Here is a 24,694-nt window from a genome sequence, read left to right as displayed (position 1 = left end):
ATCTCGAAATGTGAGCACATCCAATTTTTAGAAGTCATGTATGCCCAGTGAGAATTATATCCTTAAAGGTGTATAAAATGTATTTGTATCCGTTGATCACTCATCTGTTGAAATAACAGTGACTTACATTATGTTATTCCAAAATGTATCATTATAAAATTCAACTAAACGATTTATCTCTCTCAATTTTGATGTTTTGTTATAATTATTTTCACTTTAATGTCAAGACTATATATACACAAAATACAAACTCACACACCACACAAAACCCACACACATTTACATAGGCCAACACTACACACACAAACAAACAAACCGACACAACACAACACACACACTGCTACTTTGGTCTTTATTTTACTGTTATTATTACATATCCTGATGCCTAGACATTTTACCCTGCTTTCATGTACCCTGCACATTGATCTGGTACTGTAAAGTATACATACACCCATTGTATTCGGCGCATGTTACAAATAAAATGTGATTTGATTTTAAAGTAAATACCTACTTTTAGGACATTTCCGGTTGGGCATTCACAACATCCAAGATGGCTGCCACCGTGGAGTCCCTCGTTTCGTACGGGACCGATTCAGATTCAGATAATGAGACAAAATCTAATGCTAGTCCCGAAAAAGTTGACCCTGATGCCCTAGCACACCTCCAACCGTTGAAATCTGGGCAAACAATGTCTTTAGCTCTCCTTAATTCAGCTCCTGAGGTCGCCGTAAAGGTAAGCGAGCTAGCGAGGCGGATTAGCTGGTTGCTAATTAAGCTAGATATTGTAGCTAGCTAATGTACGCTAGATAGCTAGCTAACTAGCTAGGGATATACGCAACACTAGCTAGCTACTAGTGCTATCCAGCCAGAGTCGGCTTGTCACCTAGAAAGCAACTTTGGAATGTAATCGCTAACTTTACTTATCTAGTTACACTAACGTTAGGTGGATAGTGAAAGCACATATATAACCATTACAGATCCTATTAAATTCCTAATTATATGGAGAGAACAATGAGTTACATTACTTTCACCAAATATTTCTATAACTAAGTAGCTAAAACAGGAAGTTTCAATAGAAATGTGATGTTCTTGCTTAGTAGGTTGAAAGTATTCATCATTTCAGTGGAAGAAGTTTACATAATGAGAAGTTAAGACTATCTTTGAGAACTTCCATTAAGACCAATGAAAAATATATATTTGGTGACCATTGAAACCAATGTTCCAATGTTGATTAATGCAACTTTAAATGTTAACATTTAAAAAGTATAGTCTAACAGTGCAGAAAATGCTGCATTGAAGTAACTGTGTGTTTGGATGTTTACCTTAAAAAGATTAGTGACGAGTTTAACCGTCCTAGAACACACCTGCCTTATTATCACACCTGGCTTCACCATAACTACACACGCAGGCTTGACGACTCGTCCATAAACGGAGTTAACAGTACAGCTCACACCATATAAAATTATGTAGCTGGATGTCATTGGGCTCCAATTTGCTTCTGCTAAACATTGGCGCGCAGCACTAAAAACATGTCCAAAGACCATTTTACTAATTTGATGTCATCTCACAGTGCGCGTCTACTCCGACCAACAGAAACTTTGCACCAATATATAGCGGAACAGTAAATTGGAGTATTCGGAGCACTTGTCAAGGGGAGTGGGTAAATTAGCCATTCCACGTTCAATAATAAAATTAAAAAAATAGAAAATAGACACTTATTTGATCATAAGAGGTACACCATTGTTTGGATATAATACTCATACCACCAGTAGTCTACATATCCTTAAGAAATATGTGGCAGTAGGCCTAGTGTATTCTCACCGTACTAAATTGTGTAAACATGCAAGATATTCTCTAAAACATCGAATGACCATTGTTGCATACATCGTTCGCCTCCGCTCTGTGCCAATTACTAATGAAATCCAGCAACCATACACGTCTTTGCAAGGGTATACGATTAAATAGGAGAATATCTTAAACATTGTAGGCTATACTGTAGATTACCCTAAAAACTAGTGGCACCTCGTCTTACGGATGGTCAAATCATTGGATTTCATTGCTTTAACTCAATGTTGTCAGGTTACGATATATTTTATTCAGTCGGGCCATTTTTACAATGGCACTGTCACAAAGTGGGAAAGTGGTAGTGAACAACGCTCCAAAGATGTAATTCTAAGAATAGCCTACAGAAAGTGTTTCCTAAGCCCAGTATCAGACATTTCTCCCACTGTCCCGTTCATCCTGTCTAGACTGTCACATTGGATCATTGGAAGGTGCACATCGCTGTCTTGACAGGTTCAAACAACCATGTTTGTTTGTCCATTACACAATGATCCTGCAATGTATTTTTATAGGGTGTCCATCCAGGCACAGGCTCATATGATATATAGACATAGGATAACATGAGCCTATGTTTAAGCTCTGTTGAGGTTAGCGTTGCACATTTTGGGGAATATTCAGAGGTGGAAACTTTCCGTGGGAATTAACGGGACTATATGAGAATTAACAGGAATATATTGGAATTAACGGAAAAATACGCAAATTAATATTAATACCATTTAAATCTGATGTTTTTTGCATTGGATGTATTTACCATATCATATGGAGACAGAAACATAAACCTTTTACTTCATCATGAGTAGACATTATTGCAAATTATTAAATCCTTCCAATAGAAATAAAAAAAACAATTTATTTACGAATTTAATTAATGAATTTAATTAAATGAGCTGACTCTTCACATGGGATAATTTCACTGAACAACAAAAGAAAGGGAATATTGAATGATCCCCAATGATCCATCGCATCTCCCAAAAACGTTTTCAACATACATCTGTCAAATGATAGTCTAGAATCTAAAGCTTTGGTTGTCTTCCTCTCATGCTTCCATGTCTTCTCCCTGACCTCCTCAATGTCCACCTCTTGAACATCAGACTCTGAGGCCTCATCTTCGCGGTCACTTTCCAATCTTGTTGAGGATGGCTCGTTGTCAGGCTCAAAAAGTCTCAAATTTACCCGGATGACCACCAATTTTTCAACCCTTGTATTGGTCATCCTGTTGTGTGCTTTGGTGTGTGTGTTCCCAAACAAGGACCAGTTGCGCTCTGAGGCGGCTGATGTTGGTGAGATTTGAAGGATGATGGAGGCAACGGGGAAAGAGCCTCAGATCCAAAAGTCCCCTTCCTGATGAGATATGTTGGCATGACTGTCATATTGCATCTCCATCCCAAAGCCCTTGCTTGGAAGCGTACCTCACCAGACTGCCAAGAACCTTGCCCTCATCCAGGCCAAGGTGGCGAGACACAGTAGTGATGACACCATAGGCCTTGTTGATCTCTGCACCAGACAGGATGCTCTTGCCAGCATACTTGGGGTCCAACATGTACACTGTGGTGTGTATGGGCTTCAGGCAGAAGTCTTCCTGCTTTTTGATGTATTTCAGAACTGCAGTTTCCTCTGCTTGGAGCAACAGTGAAGTGGTCAGGGCAGTACAGATTTCTTCTCTTACATCTGCAAGCAGAGTCTGAACATCAGACAGGTTGGCATTGTCTCCCTCAATCTGTGCAATGGCTACTGCTATTGGTTTCAGACTGCTTACCACTCTCCCAAAATACATCATCCAGGAGGATCCTCTTGATGGGGCTGTCCATATCGGCAGACTGATATGGCGATTTATTGGAGAGACTCCTTCCCCTCCAGGAGACTGTCAAACATGAAGACAACACCACACCAACGGGTGTTGCTGGGCAGCTTCAATGTGGTGCTCTTATTCTCACTTTGCTTGGTGAGGTAGATTGCTGCTATAACTAATGACCCTTCACATAACTAACCATTTCCTTGGCTCTCTTGTGGGTGTGATGTGAGGGTAGGACTCCTCCACTTTAGACCAAGCAGCCTTCATGTTCGCAGCATTGTCTGTCACCAGTGCAAATACCTTCTGTGGTCCAAGGTCATTGACTGCCTTCAGCTCATCTGCAATGTAGAGAGCAGTGTGTCTGTTGCCCCTTGTGTCTGTGCTCTTGTAGAATACTGGTTGAGGGGTGGAGATGATTTTGTTAATTATTCCTTGCCAACGAACATTCGACTACCCATCAGAGATGATTGCAATACAGTCTGCCTTCTCTATGATTTGCTTGACCTTCACTTGAACTCTGAACTCTGCATCCAGCAAATGAGTAGCTAAAGCATGTCTGGTTGGAGGGGTGTATGCTGGGCGAAGAACATTCAGAAATCTCTTCCAATACTCATTGCCTGTGAGCATCAGGGTTGAACCAGTTGCATACACAGCTCTAGCAAGTCATTCTTCAGCATTTCTCTGACTATGTTCCTCCATTGAGTCAAAAACACTTCTGATTACAGGAGGACCATGAGCTGTTTCTATCGATAAGGTGTCTGATTCATCATTTTCACCTCAAATAGAAGTAGAGGGACTTTTGTCAGAGGTTGCTTGTTGTGAGCACAGAGGGAACTATGTGCACTTGGCCAGATGATTACGCATCTTTGTTGCATTCTTCACATATGATTTGGCACAGTATTTGCAAATGTACACAGCTTTTCCTTCTACATTAGCTGCAGTGAAATGTCTCCACACATCAGATTGTGCCTGTGGCATTTTCCTGTAAAGATTAGGAAAAAATTAGTAAAAAAACCCCAAATACAATTCCATGTACAGATAAATAGTTAAGCAGTTAGATTAAACAACTCCTTTGTAAGTTAAATGTTTTAAAATGAAACATGTATGGAAAAAGGTGAATTAACACTCCTCAGTTAGCAGGCTCAAGCAAGCTAAAACCCACATGGTAGCAAAAGCTAACTAGCAGAAATTGTTAACAAGTTAGAAATGATTCAGACACACTTTGCTGTAAGCTGCTATTTAATAGTTAACAAATATATTCACCCCACCCAGTATTGTAATCAAAACGTACCAGAAAGCATGTAGTCCTTGGCTCAGACAGTGTCGTAATGTGGGCTCAATAGCATCTCATTAGTGTGCAAGATCTTGAGAATCAGCTGCACATGTGATGGAAGAAATCCCTGTGCATGCAGAGGGTTGCATTTCCATTGAATTGGGGATTGTTAGGTTCTAGTTCACAGAGTAAAAACTCTACGGACACTATGAAAGCTTAACCAAGTTTAATTCTTCCCAGAGGATCAATACAGCTGCATTAGACAAACATTTTCACACAAGCACTGATATTTAACACAAGCACTGACATTTAACCATTCCTCCTAGGCTGAGTCTCCTCCTACACATCTGAACAGCCAATGCATTTATGTTGCTAGACAGAACCTTGGTGATATCTGTTCTTCCTCACTTCATCTGACCTGACCTCTACCCCAAAGTGCTCACTCTTCCCCAACTCACGGCTGTCASGGTGCCTGGTACCAGACTGTGTCTCTTCTCCTCCCATAGGATCCCTGATGGCTAACAATAACATATCCTGACATAATGTAAACGTTATACATTACCCTCTCTCCCTCAGTGACATGAATAAGTGTATTTCATATTCTCAGAACCCAACAGTATAGTTGAACCAAAATATGCCACAAGACCTCGAATTGCCTTGTGTATCCCATAAAAAAAGGTTCAATGTTGGGCTTCCGGTGACGCAACTTAGGAAATGGCCACCTAGTTTTTCGTACTGCACATTGGTTGGGTATTTCCCCCCCAAATTCAAGTATTTACTCTGAGCATTATAATAACTTACAAAAAATGGAAAAGGGGAAAATAGGAAAAGGTCGCGGAGCTACAACAACAGCCCGTAACAAGACAGCAGAAGATATAATCGTCAATGAACCCGAAATGGCTAATGCTAGCGCAAATAAGATAGCAGCAGCAAAAGAACCCTCATTTCGTGAGGTGATGGAGGAATTGCGCGAGGCGCTCACAGGCTTACGAGAGGAACTTCGAGAAGATGTAAGAAAATAACTAAATGAGTTCAAGAAGGACATTAACCAGAAACTGGAAGAAAACWAATTAGAACTTCACAGCATATCTACAAGAATGGGGGACGCAGAACAGCGCATTGGGGAAACGGACACATGGAACTTCGCAGTCAAGGAAATACTTGGAACAGTCACTGAAAAGCCAACACGCACTACAGGCAAAAGTGACAGAACTCGAAGGTTTCTCACGTCGAAACATTAGACTTTATAACGTAGTAGAGGGCGCAGAAAAAGACTCTGTGCCTAACTTGGTGGAGGGTCGATTCAAGGACATACTTGAAGACGACACGGATCTGGGAATGGAGAGAGCACACCGAGCTCTGGCCTCAAACCCCCCCAGCGGCGCCCCACCAAGATCCATAGTAGTACGGTTCCTAAAACTCTGTCAAAGAGAAAGTCTTACATGCTACCTGGAAAAAGCCTGTTAACTTCCAAGGCCAACGAGTGTTCTTTGATCATGACTACGCGGGAGAGATACTGAAAAGAAGGAAAGAATACACCCCCATTAAGAAAGCACTTAAAGAGAAGGGTATTCCTGAAAAATGGCCCGGTTACATACGAGCATGCAGACGAGGCGGCTGAGGACCTGAAGTCAAGGGCTTCCCAGTGGAGTATACCGCCAGGTGAAAGGCGACATCACCAGCGGAAAGACTCGAGCAGGCTCTCCCATGGATCGTTGACAAGCAGGGTCATGGAGAAAGAGGGAAACCATCTCGGCGAGAGGACGTTCACATCCGAGAGAGACTCAGACATTTCCAACGGGAAGATTTAAGACACTGAATCGGATTTAACAGAATTTATAGTTACCGCAGTTATTAAGACTTTGGGTTGTTACGGTTGACATTGCAATAGATAAAATATCTCCCCTATTTTCCCCCAATGCTGAACAAGGGTGAGTAGCCAAAAAAAGCATGTGTTCTTTATGAACACATTAAGTAGCATATATATTAGCTAAGGATTAATGACACATTGACAACGGGGCGACAGAAGGGCATAACAAGGGGACTATTCATGATATGCACGCATGACCGATATAGTTTTAACTTGTAACTAACCGATGTGTATAAGTGACGAAATTGGCGCCCTTATTATTTTCGGTTCCACCAGGTCTTGTTTGTGACTACGTCACGCATTTTCATATCTGAGTGAGGGGCCCATCCTGCGGACAGGCTCATCCCCTCAAACCCCAGAGGCAAGAGACCGTCCTCTGACATGGGAGTCCAAATAGCAAAGTATTTTCCCACTTTGGTTTACTTTATTATCGTTCTTGATTTTTCGTTCATTTTTAGGGTCATGATAAGCAGGCAGATATGGTGCACAGTTTTTTTATTTTTTATATCGATGCATCATCGGGAATTTAAGGTCATAAGTCTCAATGTAAACGGACTGGGGAGTGCCATCAAGAGAAGTAAGGTAATAGCAAAGATGAAACGGGAGAGAGGTGACATACTATTCTGGCAGGAAACTCACTTATCCACACCTGAACACGAGAAACTCAAGAAAATGGGATATAGGAACACTTTTTTTTTTTTTTTACAAAATGGTTAGAAGGGGAGTTGCAATCTTGATCCCAAATTCAGTTAATTTTGACTTTATGTCAGAAATAAAAGACAAGGAGGGTAGATTTATACTTGTTAAATGTAAATGTAAAATGTAAATGTAAACTGGATAACAAGGAAGTTACATTATTTAATGTATACGCACCCCCAGGGAGTGACATGGTCTTCTATGGGAAGGTGTTTGATTTAATTGCCACAGAAACCACTGGCACTCTTATCTGTGGAGGGGATTTTAACACAATTCTAAACTCAAATTTGGACAGCACAAATCAAAATAGGAAAATGAGCCTAGTTGCCAAAAAGATCAATAGGATACTGCAGGATCTAGGACTGCTCGATGTAYGGCGTGACACCCACAAGACCGATAAGGAATATACTTTTTACTCAGCCCGCCACACTGAATACTCCAGGTTAGACTACTTTTTTATGTACAGTGCAGATAGACACAGGCTTAAGGATTGTAGGATCGGGCAGAGCGACTTATCAGATCATAATGGAGTTTACCTCACTCTACACCTTGATAGCAAACCAAGAAATACTACATGGAGACTTAATACAAGCATGCTGAATGATCCAGCATTCAAGGAATCAATAAAGACAGAATTGAACATCTATCTGGAGAATAATGATAACGGGGAAGTATCTCCTGCTATATTGTGGGATGCAGCTAAGGCGGTTATTAGAGGAAAGATCATAGCCACATCATCTCTCAAGAAAAAGATTAAAGCACAGAAACTGCTGAAATTACAGGAAACCCTAAGAATCTTAGAACGATCTCATAGTCAATACAAAGACCCTCTTATATTACGAGAGATTCAAAAGGTAAAACAGGAAATTGACCAGATTTGTAGAGAAAAAGCTTAGGTTCCTGAAACAACTATATTATGAAGCAGGCTCAAAGGCAACCAAATTACTAGCATGGAGACTCAGGAAACAACAAACACAGAATACAATTTTCAAAATAAAAGACCCCAAAACAAAAAGATCACATGCAAATTAGATGAAATACAGAATGCATTTGAATCATATTACACAAATCTGTACAAGCAACCAGAGAAGGCAGACGCACAGACAATAGAGCACGTTTTGAACTCACTTGATCTCCCCTCAATTGGGACAGAGAAAAATGATAGACTAACTTTAGAAATATCCACCGAAGAAATGAATAAAGCATTATCTCAACAAAAAGTCAACAAGTCTCCAGGGACTGATGGCTTCCCTTCAGAATGGTTCAAGACCTTCAGAGAACAATTAGCACCTCTACTTAAGGCCTGTTTTAACTGGACTCTGAGGGAGGGGGGGTCTCCCACCGTCATGGAGAGAGGCCATCATATCTGTAATCCCAAAAGAGGGTAAAGATAGGTCTATATGAACTGCATTATTTCTTATCGCAATTCTTAACACAGATTATAAACTATATGCATCAATAATAGCCAAAAGAATGGAGAACATAATCCCAGAATTGATTGACGGAGATCAAACTGGTTTCATGCAAAATAGGCAGACACAGGACAATATAAGGAGAACACTACATGCCATGGACCACATTACTCAGAATAAGACAAGTGCAATATTAATCAGTCTAGATGCAGAAAAATCATTTGATTCAGTGGGATGGGATTACCTCTTCCAAGTTATGGAAAGATTTTGTTTCAACAAAGAAGTGATACAGTGCATCAAAACACTGTATTCATGTCCGACCGCTAGAATAAAGATAAATGGACATTTGACAAGAACGATAAAATTAGAGCGAGGGGCAAGACAAGGCTGTAATCTTTCACCCACGCTCTTCTCCTTGTACCTCGAACCATTAGCACAGGCAATAAGATAGGACCCAACCTTAGAGGGAATAACAATAAGAGACAGTGAACATAAGATATGCATGTATACTGATGACGTTCTGTTATTCCTTAAAGACCCAGGCTCAAGCGTACCTAGATTGATGGATGTTCTATTCAGGGTATGTGCTTAACGTACACAAGACCCAAGCCCTAGTATATAATTATACCCCACAGGAAGAGCTGAAGAGCAGGTATAACTTCACCTGGACCTCTTCATCCATTAAATATCTTGGAGTATACCTACCAAAAGATACACCCAAACTTTATAGCATGAATTACGATCATATCAACAAGAAATATATGATGACCTAGACAGGTGGAACTCACTTCCCTTAGATCTTAGTAGTAGAATTGAAACAATCAAAATGAACATCCTGCCGAGGTTACTGTATTTGTTCCAATCACTGCCCATAGAAATCCCACCTAAACAGTTTAGGGAATGGAATAAACGGATATCAAGGTTTATCTGGAACAGTAAGAGACCAAGAACTAGATATACAACATTACAATTACCAAAAAACTGTGGGGGTATGGCCTTACCAATCCTAAAAGATTATTATGTGTCAGCCCAATTGAGACCTCTGGTTTGTTGGTGCAATTCAGAATACGAATCCAAATGGCAAGACATCGAGACTACTTTGACAGAGATACCCATACAGTCAGTTTTGGGAAATAAGGACATGGTAAAAGAAATATACAATAGACAAAATCAGTGGATTAATTTCTCTCTGAAGACATGGTTTAGGGTAGTTAAGCAAAATAATTTAGACAGAGAGATCAAACTGCTGAGTTGGCCCGCATATGACCCCAGCTTCATCCCTGCAACTCAGGACAGCAGATTTAAACAATGGACGCAGAAAGGCATCACATCATTCAGTACAATTATAAGGAATGGGAACCTAGATAACTTCCAGGACCTAAGTAAAAAAACATGGCTTGGATAAACAAGATTTTTACAGATACCTACAAGTCCGACACTATTTCTTAAGGGAGATAAAAGTGACTGACCCTCGAGCACCTCCAAAATTAATCCAAGTATTCACTAACGCATACAACTTGGGGTAACAAAAAAAACGATTTCAAATCTCTACTTGGGTATTCAATCCTCAAAGAAACATTCTACAAACTATATTAAAAAGAAATGGGAGGAGGAACTTAACATTGAAATAASTGATGAAACATGGTTGAACATATTAGAGACTCAACAAAGCTCCACCAACTCAAGGTCATGGAGAGAATTCTGTTGGAAGAATGTTATACGTTTCTTCATAACACCCTTGTTAAAGAGAATGCGGTCTATTGAGGGCGGACCACTCTCATATCTTTTGGTCCTGCCCCGCAATCGAAACTTACTGGGGAGAAATAAGATCTAACATTGGAAAAATAATTGGATTTGACATAGAACAAACATTCATTTCTTTGTACATGGGTGAAATACCTGATAACTTACACAATAGAGAAAAGTACCTCTTGAAGGTCCTACTGGCAGCCAGTAAAAAGGCTATCACTAGGAAATGGCTACAAAAAGAACCTCCCACAGTGACACAATGGATAGACATTGTAGAAGAAATACACCACATGGAGCATATGACCTTTTGCTTTAAGAACTCAACAGGAGAGAGGTCAGGAATACTGGGAAAAATGGGTTTTGTACTTGGAAAAGGTCTAATTCAAAGATGCCAATGTATGTAACTAATATGATGATGAAGGTATGAAGTGCGCTGTAACTGCCAGATCTTTTTTGTTGTTCTTTTATTTTACTTTATTTGTACTTTATTTGTGCTCCTACAATAAGTATAAAAAATAAATAAATGTTCAATGTTATAAGCTAACTTAATTTATGAATTTAAGCAAAATTCCCGGGCTTAATTTCCCATGGAAAATTTTCAGCCCTTTGTAACACTAGTTGAGATGTCACAAAACTACACTTTTGGTGGGAAATCATAAAAAATTCTATTTAACATTGAATATGAAAGCATACATCAATCTGAAAATGCTACGTATCACGTATCATGCTATGTCACGTATCAAAATAGATAGCTGTCTTACCTCAATCTGCTATATGTCCTGCGGATTTTGTGTAGAGAGCTGAATAGTGGCCTTCAATGCTTTTATCAGCATTTCAGCTGGACAACAAATGAAATGAGACCGCGCGGCATATGAAGATGCTTGAGGTGAATTACAGCCGCTCATGTTATAGTTATAGGATAGCCTATACGGCCTAATCTATTATAAATATTGCTTTCCAATTAAATTTACACACAACAGCAAGATAGCCTACATGTACTGTATAGGCTAAAGTTTGACGACTAGGCGGCAGGTAGCCTAGCGGTTAAGAGCGTCGGGTCAGTAACCAAAAAGTTGCTGGTTCAAATCCCCGAGCCGACTAGGTGAAAAATTTGTCGGTGCCCTTCAGCAAGGCCCTGAACCCTAATTGCTGTGTCTGTCAGCGTAGTGTCCAGAGCATGGAGGCGCTACCAGGAGACAGGCCAGTACATCAGGAGACGTGGAGGAGGCCGTAGGAGGGCAACAACCCAGCAGCAGGACCGCTACCTCCGCCTTTGTGCAAGGAGGAGCACTGCCAGAGCCCTGCAAAATGACCTCCAGCAGGCCACAAATGTGCATGTGTCTGCTCAAACGGTCAGAAACAGACTCCATGAGGGTGGTATGAGGGCCCGACCTCCACAGGTGGGGGTTGTGCTTACAGCCCAATACCGTGCCGGACGTTTGGCATTTGCCAGACAACACCAAGATTGGCAAATTCGCCACTGGCGCCCTGTGCTCTTCACAGATGAAATCAGGTTCACACTGAGCACGTGACAGAGTCTGGAGACGCCGTGGAGAACGTTCTGCTGCCTGCAACATCCTCCAGCATGACCGGTTTGGCGGTGGGTCAGTCATGGTGTGGGGTGGCATTTCTTTGGGGGGCCGCACAGCCCTCCATGTGCTCGCCAGAGGTAGCCTGACTGCCATTAGGTACCGAGATGAGATCCTCAGACCCCTTGTGAGATCATATGCTGGTGCGGTTGGCCCTGGGTTCCTCCTAATGCAAGACAATGCTAGACCTCATGTGGCTGGAGTGTGTCAGCAGTTCCTGCAAGAGGAAGGCATTGATGCTATGGACCGCCTGTTCCCCAGACCTGAATCCAATTGAGCACATCTGGGACATCATGTCTCGCTCCATCCACCAACGCCACGTTGCACCACAGACTGTCCAGGAGTTGGAGGATGCTTTAGTCCAGGTCTGGGAGGAGATCCCTCAGGAGACCATCCGCCACCTCATCAGGAGCATGCCCAGGCGTTGTAGGGAGGTCATACAGGCACGTGGAGGCCACACACTACTGAGCCTCATTTTGACTTGTTTTAAGGACATTACATCAAAGTTGGATCAGCCTGTAGTGTGGTTTTCCACTTTAATTTTGAGTGTGACTCCAAATCCAGACCTCCATGGGTTGATACATTTGATTTCCATTTAAGTTTTGTGTGATTTTGTTGTCAGCACATTCAACTATGTAAAGAAAAAAGTATTTAATAAGAATATTTCATTCATTCAGATCTAGGATGTGTTATTTTAGTGTTCCCTTTATTTTTTTGAGCAGTGTATATTGGATCAAGCTGGCTGATTTCTTAGCAAGGTAGGTAATGAGTTTATATTTAAAATCAACCTGGGCCGCCCTTAACAGAACACAATGGTATGTAAAGTTTGATTCATTGGAAACAGTACTGTTTTGAACGACAAGTTGAAGAACATTGTGACTATCGCGGCCCAGGGGGCAATTGTCTACGGTGGGCTGCATGAGATTTTGCCTTTTTTAAATTTGTATATATAAAAAATAAAAAAATGCTCACCAATAAATGCTCACACCCATATTGATCAGGCTACACCCACCAAACGGAAGCAAACACACCTCAAACTGGTGAAGAACAGTGCGCTATGTTTGGAGGAAACATGTTGTTCAGTACACAGCCATCGCGCAACTTAGCAAAACGTTTAACCTTTCTGGCGCAGGCGACCCACCTCGACAACATCCGGTGTAATTGCAATGTGCCAAATTCAAAATACAGAAATAGTCATAATAAACATTCATAAAAAATACAAGTGTTATACATCGGCTTAAAGATTAACTTCTTGTTAATCCAGCCGCAGATTTCAAAAGGCTTTACGGCGAAAGCATACCATGCGGTTTATCTGAGGACAGCGCCCCGCATACAAAAGCATGAAAAACATTTTCCAACCAAACAGATGCATCACGAAAGTCAGAAATAGCGATAAAATAAATCGCTTACCTTTGAAGATCTTCATCTTTTTGCAATCCCAAAGGTCTCAGTTACACAAGGAATGGTCGTTTTGTTCGATAAAGTCCTTCTTTATATCCCAAAAATATCAGTTTATTTGGCGTGTTTGATTCAGAAACACACCGGTTCCAACTCGCCCAACATGCCTACAAAGGATCTAATAAGTTACCTGTAAACTTGGTACAAACATTTCAAACAACGTTTCTAATCCAACCTCAGGTACCCTAAAATGTAAATAATCGATTAAATTTAAGATGGAATAAACTGTTTCCAAAACCGGAGAAAAACGAGGAGCACGCTCTCATTCACACGCACCAAAAGACTAGCGTCCAACTGAGTGACACTTAGAAAGACTATGACTACTTCTTCATTTTTCAAAAAACAAAACATCGAACAATTTCTTAAGACTGTTGACATCTAGTGGAAGCCATAGGAACTGCAATCTGGGTCCTAATAATTCGGCTTCCCCATAGAAAAGCATTGAAAAATCCAATGACCCCAAAAAATATTTTTCCTGGATGGATTGTCCTCGGGGTTTCGCCTGCTAAATAATTTCTGTTATACTCACAGACGTTATTTTAACAGTTTTAGAAACGCTAGATTGTTTTCTATCCAATACTACCATGCATATGCATATCCTAGCTTCTGGGCCTGAGTAACAGGCAGTTTACTTTGGGCACCTCAGTCATCCAAACTTCCGAATACTGCCCCCTATCCCTAAGAAGTTTTTAATGAACAGAACGCACCCCAGGATAGGTGTGTGACAACTAACATCAAGCCCCTTTAACTCAAGTGCCTTCATAGCCTGATGACTGACCAAAATGATGAGCAGTAGAAAACCTGTCAAGTTTCTTCTCCCCAACAGGAGGCTGTGGAGACTGGTGTGCATCTGGACCCCTCTCTCAAAGAGGTCACCTACAACCCCACATATGAAACCCTGTTTGCACCAGAGGTAAAATGTTTCATAGTAACATTTTACTCAAACTGCCGTACATCATTTGAATGAATGTACCTACCTAACTGTATCCACATAACATCTATTTTGCACTGTGTTCACTCTTACATGTTTCTTTTCTCCAAGTTTGGACCTGTCAACCCATATAGAAGTCAACAGATGGCTGCTCCCAGGAATATGCTGTCTGGCTATGCAGAGCCTGCTCACGTCAATGACTTCATGTTTGAACAGCAGAGGAGGACCTTCTCCACCTTTGGTAAGTTAGTGTAGGAGTGTCTGGGACTGTAGCCTATGTGACCAGTATAGACCTTATTCACACCACGGCCATTGTCTATGATAGAATGTTCAACTGTGAATAAGGTCTAGTGAAGAGGTTAACCTTCCTTTCACCTTGAATCTAACGTTTTGGGGCTTTAAGGTAATTTAGCATCTTGGTTATTTTATTCACTTGTCATTCGCTTTTGCTTTCAGGCTATGCTCTGGATCCATCTGTGGACACAACAAGCCAGAATTCCTCCAATAGCTACATTGGTGCGGTGGATGAGGCAGAGAAAAAGAAAGGTAATGCTTCATTTCCTACTATTTGTGTTTTGCTTGGGGTGCATTGCTAGCCGGTAAGAGGGATGTTTTGAAACTTAATGGAAAGCTGTTGTAGTCATTGTTCTCCATAAAACCTTGTGAAAGAAAGAGCATAGTGTAACAGTTTCTCTTGTGTTTCTCCTCTCGTAGGATTGACTGTGTTTGAGGTTGGCCCAAAAAAACATGACAAGAGGAAAAAGGTGCAAGGAGGTGAATCGGATGACATTGACAATTACCTTGGGCCCTGGGCGAAATACGTGGACGAAAAGGACGGCGCCAAACCATCAGAGGTAATCAATCAATAATTGAAGTTCCTCAAAGCAATATGGATGCTTGTATTATATAGGAGCGTGTTTTAGACTTAACCGTTTTTCCTCCTGTAAAGAGATGGTTCTAACTGATTGTTGTCTGCTGATTTGGTCTGTAGGAGGAACAGAAGGAGCTGGATGAGATCACAGCCAAGAGACAGAAGAAGGGAAGGAATGAGGAAGAGGCTCCGGCGGAGGAGAAGACCATTCTCCATGGTAACTAACACACTCATCTCAACCGTTACTAATTACATAACTGAACTGTTCAGCATTCACTCAGATGAGAAGAACATTTGCTGCAACCCTGTATGTAGGAAGTCTTCACTGTATACACTATCTCCTCTGTGTCTCCAGTTAAAGACGCGTATGACTACCAAGGGAGGTCTTACCTCCACGTACCCCAAGACGTGGGTATTAACCTGCGTACTGCAGACATACCAGACAAGTGTTACCTGCCCAAGAAACAGATCCACGTCTGGACTGGACACACCAAGGTGAGTTGTCAGTGGACACCTTCGGACTCCAGTGTTTGCCCTAGGATTTGCCATAAGATTTGCCCTAAGAGTTACAGTTGAAGTCGGAAGTTTACATACACTTAGGTTGGAGTCATTAAAACTCGTTTTTCAACCACTCCACACATTTCTTGTTAACAAACTATAGTTTTGGCGAGTCGGTTAGGACATCTACTTTGTGCATGACACAAGTAATTTTTCCAACAATTGTTTACAGACAGATTATTTCACTTATAATTCACTGTATCACAATTCCAGTGGGTCAGAAGTTAACATACACTAAGTTGACTGTGCCTTTAAACAGCTTGGGAAATTCCAGAAAATTATGTCATGGCTTTAGAAGCTTCTGAGAGGCTAATTGACATAATTTGAGTCAATTGGAGGTGTACCTGTGGATGTATTTTAAGGCCTACCTTCAAACTCAATGCCTCTTTGCTTGACATCATGGGAAAATCAAAAGAAATCAGCGAAGACCTCAGAAAAAAAATTGTAGTCCTCCACAAGTCTGTTTCATCCTTGGGAGCAATTTCCAAACGCCTGAAGGTATCACGTTCATCTGAACAAACAATAGTACACAAGTTTAAACACCATGGGACCACGCAGCCGTCGTACCACTCAGGAAGGAGACGCATTCTGTCTCCTAGAGATGAACGTACTTTGGTGCGAAAAGTGCAAATCAATCCCAGAACAACAGCAAAGAACCTTGTGAAGATTTCTGGTGGAAACAGGTACAAAAGTATCTATATCAACAGTAAAACGAGTCCTATGTTGACATTACCTGAAAGGCCGTTCAGCAAGGAAGAAGCCACTGCTCCAAAACCGCCATATAAAAGCCAGACTACGGTTTGCAACTGCACATGGGGACAAAGATCGTACTTTTTGGAGAAATGTCCTCTGATCTGATGAAACAAAAATAGAACCTTTTGGCCATAATTACCATTGTTATGTTTGGAGGAAAAAGGGGGAGGCTTGCAAGCCGAAGAACACCATCCCAACCGTGAAGCACGGGGGTGGCAGCATCATGTTGTGGGGGTGCTTTGCTGCATGGGGGACTGGTGCACTTCACAAAATAGATGGCATCATGAGGGAGGACAATTATGTGGATATATTGAAGCAACATCTCAAGACATCAGTCAGGAAGTTAAAGCTTGGTCGCAAATGTGTCTTCCAAATGGACAATGACCCCAAGCATACTTCCAAGTTGTGGCAAAATGGCTTAAGGACAACAAAGTCAAGGTATTGGAGTGGCCATCACAAAGCCCTGCCCTCAATCCTATAGAAAATGTGTGGGCAGAACTGAAAAAGCATGTGTGTGCAAGGAGGCCTACAAATCTGACTCAGTTACACCAGCTCTGTCAGGAGGAATGGGCCAAAATTCACCCAACATATTGTGAGAAGCTTGTGGAAGGCTACCTGAAACGTTTGACCCAAGTTAAACAATTTAAAGGCAATGCTACCAAATACTAATTGAGTGTATGTAAACTTCTGACCCTCTGGGAATGTGATGAAAGAAATAAAGCTGAAATATATAAATCTCTCTACTATTATTCTGACATTTCACATTCTTAAAATAAAGTGGTGATCCTAACTGACCTAAGACAGGGAATTCTTCCTAGGATTAAACGTCAGGAATTGTGAAAACTGAGTTTAAATGTATTTGGCTAAGGTGTATGTAAACTTCCGACTTCAACTGTAAGTGGGGGGTCTTCCTGCGGGGGTTGTGGTGGGATCTTCCTGGGGCATATATCTATACGTCTACATAATGCAGTGGCAGCCGCAATTTAGCAAATGCATATAGGGGAAACACTGGATTCAGGTGAGTGAGGGAACACTCATCTTCGGTCACGTTGGGTTAGCTATTGGATGACTGATACACACTTTACAGTGTCCGTCATCCTTACATGGGGGAAATGTGTATGAGCGACAGATGGAGAGGAAGAAAGTGCTGGTTCAGCAGACGGAGTGTGGAGAATATGTGATCAGGCCTTTGGTTCTGTCTGTCTGCAGTAGCGAGAGAGGGGGGAATCGCAAAGGCCTTAAATGAACAGGGCTTCCATCCCACTCATACTGGAACAGTTGCATACCAAGAGCCTAATTGAAAAGCTGGAGGGATGATTAAAAAAAGAAGCATGCTAGTGGGCTTGTGGTGGAAAGATAGTGGATGGAGAGGCTGGTAGATGGTTTGATAGTTTAGCGACGTGTTCTGTTAACATCATTGGGATTTGAGAAATATCCTGCACGGTGGATGCCATGAGCAATGTCTTGGTACAAATGAGTGTGCAGCAAGGCATGAAAGCCTGATATCTGCCTCTATAGAATTAGCATTCAAAGAGGATGTCCTCTTACTGCTGCGCTGCTAGCCATAGGGCAGGCTAAGTGTAATCTCTCTCTCACACACACACTCTCTGAACTGTCGATGGGTAGGGGATCAGTGCTGTCCAAGACAAGTTGTTGGTGGGTATTATCACGTGCGCGCACACGCAGTGTGTCAGTGTGGTGTTGATGTTGCCAGAGGGGTGATTGTGCCCTTGATGAAACGTTAACAAACTCCCGAAGACCAAGGGATAATTATGACCAGAGGCAAATATTAAAGACACACACACACACACACAGCGGTCTACTGCTCATTAAGTGGTGTCGAACTGCACTGTACCACAACACCTGCTGTTTATGAAAATGGATAATAATAAGGATTGTTCTGGCTCTGTGGGAATACAGACAAGAGATAAGACACCATGTTAAGCAGGGGTGTCGTATTCATTCCATGGAGGGCCTAGTGTCTGAAGGTTTTTCTTTTTTCTTTTCAATTAAGACCTAGACAATCAGGTGGGGGGAGTTCTTTACTAATCAGTGACCTTAATTTGCCAATCAAGTACAAGGAAGGAGTGAAAACCCTCAGCCACTCGGCCCTCCGTGGAATGAGTTTGACACCTGTGCTGTTAAAGTGGAACTGACAGCGTTAACTACCTTGCAGATATGAAACAAACAATCATCACATCAGTCAAAAATATCAAATTCCCAGTTTATGCTACAAAACCAACTTTATAAGAGGTTTTAAAAATAGTTTCTATTTGACTCAATGTTCCATGACGTACACTAAGACATTGTTGTCTGAATAGATGGATGCAGTTCAATGCATGATTAATATAATTCACTAATACATTTCTTTGGAGTCCAAAAAATATTACTATCAGGTTGTAAATCACAGCTGGCCTGCTACATTGTTTGCTGCCTCCATTCGGCATGCACTGTTTCAGTTTCAATTACTCAATATTGTGGACGAACGGACACTTTAGCCAGTTAGCTCGGGTGCTTGGTTGGAACAAGCATGCATTGGCAGGCAAGTTGCAGAAAGCCCGAATAGGCTACAACTCCCCATCGTTTATCAGCGCAATTTTGATGGCCAACTAGCTGAAATTTTGCTGGCTAGCATTAGTTGTTGATGTGCATAACTGAGGGAAAGAGAGCCTACCTTACCATGGTTGTTTGATCAATAGGACTGTAAAGTTCCCAAATGTAAGAGGACTCCCGTGGTCTTCAGATATTTGCAGAAATCATTTAGATGAATTTTGGGTCTTTTGGTGAATGGTTTCCAATGGTCTAAAGTCGTGCTGTTGCTACTGCCTGTAAACACACAGTAAGGTTCAAAGTGAATGATGGCAGGCCCGTGTGGCAAATTACTTGTTTGTATAAAGGCCTACTTTATCTCTGATTTGCTATAGCGCACTGGTTGGTGTAGACTGGTCCTGGACGAGACAGATGTTTTATTCACTGCAGTGTCTATTAAATGTACGAATGCACCGCCACTTTCTATATTGCTATGAAATGTTCACAAATGCCTTAGTATACGTATTTCCAAAACATTCTAAGAATTTATGAAAACCTGACAATTACCATATCTAAGTGCTCGCTTGTCAGATTTTATTTTATTTTAAAGGTGTCACATTCTTTCTGGGGGTGTATATGAACAGATTTATACAGATTTCATGTTGCTAAAATGCTTTCAGTTCCACTTTAAGAGTTCTATAAGATGGTATAGGGTTATGTTACTATTGTATAATACTACTGCTGTGCTGAATGCTCCTTACCTTGCTCTCATCTCTCCTTATCTAATTCCTTCAGACAATTAGCCTTCTATATAAGAGGATTTATAGCAATACCATACATACCTCTGTGCTCATAGACAGGCAGATTATTATATTATGTCCACTCATTAACCCCTCTCTCTCTCTGCAGGGGGTCAGTGCTATCCGTCTGTTTCCTGTATCAGGTCACCTGCTGCTCTCCTGCTCTATGGACTGTAAGATCAAGGTAAGGAACGCTCCTGCCACGCGGACACACTCCCGCCACGCTGACACCAGACCTGCCAGCATGCACGCATTTTGCGTATCAACTACGCAATTCTCTGTCCATGTACGCAGGTACGAGATCCGAGTTAAAAGTACGCAGAAATGAATAGGGCCTGATTTTTAAAATATATATAATTAAAATAAAAAAACTTTTGTAAACACATGGACAAATCCCTTCTCGTATGTTGTGGAAAGGTGAACACTAATTGATTCAAGCTAACATTAGCGAACATAAGCTGGACATTCAGTGGGCTCTAAAGTGCCAGCAGTTCACTCGCATTTGCTAGTGAAAGAAATTAAACGCAAATACGAAAAATAACTGGTCGCATTTGTGCGAGTGTGATATACATTTAATTCTGCCTCCCATTAGTTGTATTTTCCACGTAACATTACGAGGATCACGCAACCTGAGACTGTAACTGTAATTATGATCCACGTCACAAAAAGCATTACAGAAGTATAATCTCAAATAAATATAAACATCTTTGCATTAAATGGAGTGGGGAGTTTAGAAGACTGTGCGATGAATAATGAATGAGTGTCCGGTATTAGCTCTAGAGGCAATGCTTCTAAAATGCCGTGGCACTAGATTTGAGATTTTATCAATTCTAAAATCTGAAGTGATGTATGCGCTGCAAAGAAATCCAATGGGTACATTATGTAGGCTGAAACAGCGGACTCTTCTAGCGAACAGCGTTCAGATTCCCTTTGCGGTAGCCTAGCGAACAGCGTTCAGATTCCCTTTGCGGTAGCCTAGCGAACAGCGTTCCAGTTCCTGTGCGGGAGCCTAGCTGAACAGCGTTCAGATCCCTTTGCGTAGCCTACTGAACAGCGTTCAGATTCCCTTTGCGGTAGCCTACAACAGCGTTCAGATTCCCTTTGCGGTAGCCTAGCGCAAACGCGTTCAGATTCCCTTTGCGGTAGCCTAGCGAACAGCGTTCAGATTCCCTTTGCGGTAGCCTACTGAACAGCGTTCAGATTCCCTTTGCGGTAGCCTACTGAACAGCGTTCAGATTCCCTTTGCGTAGCCTATGAACAGCGTTCAGATTCCCTTTGCGGTAGCCTAGCGAACAGCGTTCAGATTCCCTTTGCGGTAGCCTACTGAACAGCGTTCAGATTCCCTTTGCGGTAGCCTACTGAACAGCGTTCAGATTCCTTTGCGGTAGCCTACTTGAACAGCGTTCAGATTCCCTTGCGGTAGCCTACTGAACAGCGTTCAGATTCCTTTGCGGTAGCTAGCGAACAGCGTTCAGATTCCCTTTGCGGTAGCCTACTGAACAGCGTTCAGATTCCCTTTGCGGTAGCCTACTGAACAGCGGTCAGATTCCCTTTGCGGTAGCCTACTGAACAGCGGTCAGATTCCCTTTGCGGTAGCCTACTGACAGCGTTCAGATTCCCTTTGCGGTAGCTACTGAACAGCGGTCAGATTCCCTTTGCGGTAGCCTACTGAACAGCGTTCAGATATCCCTCATGCGGTAGCCTACTGAACAGCGTCAGATTCCTTTGCGGTAGCCTACTGAACAGCGTTCAGATTCCTTTGCGGTAGCCTACTGAACAGCTTCAGATTCCCTTTGCGGTAGCCTAGCGAAAGCGTTCAGATTCCCTTTGCGGTAGCCTAGCGAACAGCGTTCAGATTCCCTTTGCGGTAGCCTACTGAACAGCGTTCAGATCCCTTTGCGGTAGCCTACTGAACAGCGTTCAGATTCCCTTTGCGGTAGCCTACTGAACAGCGTTCAGATTCCCTTTGCGGTAGCCTACGAACAGCGTTCAGATTCCCTTTGCGGTAGCCTACTGAACAGCGTTCAGATTCCCTTTGCGGTAGCCTACTGAACAGCGTTCAGATTCCCTTGCGGTAGCCTACGAACAGCGTTCAGATTCCCTTTGCGGTAGCCTACTGAACAGCGTTCAGATTCCCTTTGCGGTAGCCTAGCGAACAGCGTTCAGATTCCCTTGCGGTAGCCTACTGAACAGCGTTCAGATTCCCTTTGCGGTAGCCTACTGAACAGCGGTCAGATTCCCTTTGCGGTAGCTACTGAACAGCGGGCAGATTCCCTTTGCGGTAGCCTACTGAACAGCGTTCAGATTCCCTTTGCGGTAGCCTACTGAACAGCGGTCAGATCCCTTTGCGGTAGCCTACTGAACAGCGGTCAGATTCCCTTTGCGGTAGCCTACTGAACAGCGGTCAGATTCCCTTTGCGGTAGCCTACTGAACAGCGGTCAGATTCCCTTTGCGGTAGCCTACTGAACAGCGGTCAGATTCCCTTTGCGGTAGCCTACTGACAGCGTTCAGATTCCCTTGCGGTAGCCTACTGAACAGCGGTCCGTTCCCTTTGCGGTGCCTACGAACAGCGGTCGATTCCCTTTGGGTAGCCTACTGAACAGCGTCCGATTCCTTTGCGGTAGCCTACTGAACAGCGGTCAGATTCCCTTTGCGGTAGCCTACTGAACAGCGGTCAGATTTCCTTTGCGTAGCCTACTGAACAGCGGTCAGATTCCCTTTGCGGTAGCCTACTGAACAGCGGTCCGATTCCCTTTGCGGTAGCCTACTGAACAGCGTTCAGATTCCCTTTGCGGTAGCCTACTGATCAGCGGTCGATTCCCTTTGCGGTAGCCTACTGACAGCGGTCGATTCCCTTTGCGGTAGCCTACTGAACAGCGTCAGATTGCCCGTTTGCGGTAGCCTACTGAACAGCGGTCAGATTCCCTTTGCGGTAGCCTACTGAACAGCGGTCAGATTCCCTTTGCGGTAGCCTACTTAAGGTTTGTGTAACCAGTTTGCGGTCTGTCGATGCGATCATTTGTTTTTGTTTTTATGTTTTCAAAATGATTTTGCTTTTAGTGTTGATTAGGAACTGTGTTTAAAAAGCCAATACTTGTGAGCTGGCCCTGGTGATTGGCCCTGTTTGAGAGGTGACAAGCGTTCTTCTACTATAGAGACTAAACTTGGGGCAATTTGCAAAGAAAAACGTTACAGATAATTATTTCCATTCTACACTGTCCATGTAATGGAATTGATTTGATTTGGTACAATTCTATAATTGCGATCAGACTCAAACAGCGTGCGTACGGGGGAAAGAACCCCAATTCGGCATGTGCTATTTGCGCAAGTTTAATCTCCAATTTGCCGTGAGCGTCTGGTACTCTAAAAACTTGGACAGGGTTGGCAGGTCCTGCCACGCTGACATGCTCCTGCCACGCTGACACGCTCCTGACACACCTGCCACGCTGATACGCTCCTGCCACGCTGACACGCTCCTGACACACCTGCCACGCTGACACACCATTAAGTCCTCACTGAGGCGGGGATTTAGTACTGGGTTATTTATATCTTCTGCTGTAGCTCTTCTCATTTCCCCTTTCCTCAGCATGATATTTTTTTCATATTAAGTTAAACAATCTCTCTCTGCTCTATCTGTCTTTTCTCCCGCCTTGACTGAGACAAACTAACTTGTGTTTTGAAGAAGGAGCCTCTTCTCTTTCCCTCTGTTCCTTCTCTTTATCTTTCCATTTCTCTCTTTATCTTTCCATTTCTCTCTCCTTGGCTTAGCTGAGAGTGATTCTATCCTGTGGACTTAGAAAGAAACATGTCTTTGGTCTCTCTTCCTCTCTGCGTGTTCCTGGTAGAATCAGGGGCCTATTGGTTTTTAATTAGGACTTAACTGTCTCAGATGAGCCCTGTGCTGGTTTCTGATGAGACCCTCACTGTTTACCAGTGGGACTGGTGCTTGAGACACTGACCCGTGCTGGTCAACGCTTGTCAAAGGGTCACAGTGTTTTTGGCAGAATCTGTATTAATCTTCTCTCATTCCTCTCTCCTCAGTTGTGGGAGGTGTATAATGAGAGGAGGTGCGTACGGACGTTTATCGGTAAGTGGACTAAGTCTGTTTCCTGTTTGGCACTCTGTTTCTGTTATTCATGTTGTGCTACAAGGATTCCAATGCCCATTGGATTAAGAGGATAAGACCTTAGCTGAAACCACTAACAAGTCTAAGTGCTGTCATCTCTTAAGGGTATACAAAACCAATTGTGTTTCTTAATCAATATTCAATCTATCCACTAGTACAACTTAGTTAGATTGCAATCCGTCATACCTCTCCCTTGGCAGATCTGATTACACTGTTTCTGCCTATAGCTGCATTCTCTAAATGAAGATTGAACACTAATTCAACGCTGAGTGAACGTGAGGCTGAACATTGTGAGGCTGAACATTGTGAGGCTGAACATTGTGAGGCTGAACATTGTGATGCGGAACATAACATTGTGTGGGGGAACAGAACATTGTGTGGGGGAACAGAACATTGTGTGGGGGAACAGAACATTGTGTGGGGGAACAGAACATTGTGTGGGGG

The 24,694-nt window shown here is 42.5% G+C and overlaps 1 protein-coding gene across 1 annotated transcript in view; it reads left to right on the top strand.

Annotated features, from left to right (window-relative positions):
* Nucleotides 1-540: 540 nt before the first annotated feature.
* Nucleotides 541-24,694, top strand: part of LOC112070225 (pre-mRNA-processing factor 17) — a 51,376-nt gene continuing 27,222 nt past the window's right edge. The window contains exons 1-9 of the mRNA XM_070438883.1: nucleotides 541-733; nucleotides 14,508-14,594; nucleotides 14,724-14,853; nucleotides 15,069-15,158; nucleotides 15,327-15,466; nucleotides 15,604-15,700; nucleotides 15,839-15,978; nucleotides 20,233-20,307; nucleotides 24,166-24,211. Coding sequence (XP_070294984.1) covers nucleotides 551-733; nucleotides 14,508-14,594; nucleotides 14,724-14,853; nucleotides 15,069-15,158; nucleotides 15,327-15,466; nucleotides 15,604-15,700; nucleotides 15,839-15,978; nucleotides 20,233-20,307; nucleotides 24,166-24,211 — 988 coding nt within the window. The 5' untranslated portion in view covers nucleotides 541-550. The remainder of the gene's footprint in view (nucleotides 734-14,507; nucleotides 14,595-14,723; nucleotides 14,854-15,068; nucleotides 15,159-15,326; nucleotides 15,467-15,603; nucleotides 15,701-15,838; nucleotides 15,979-20,232; nucleotides 20,308-24,165; nucleotides 24,212-24,694) is intronic.

The sequence above is a fragment of the Salvelinus sp. IW2-2015 genome, unplaced genomic scaffold, assembly GCF_002910315.2.
Source record: "Salvelinus sp. IW2-2015 unplaced genomic scaffold, ASM291031v2 Un_scaffold1264, whole genome shotgun sequence".
Taxonomy (NCBI): Eukaryota; Metazoa; Chordata; class Actinopteri; order Salmoniformes; family Salmonidae; genus Salvelinus; species Salvelinus sp. IW2-2015.
The sequence above is the reverse complement of the archived record's forward strand: the minus strand, read 5'-3'. Positions and strand labels throughout refer to the sequence as shown.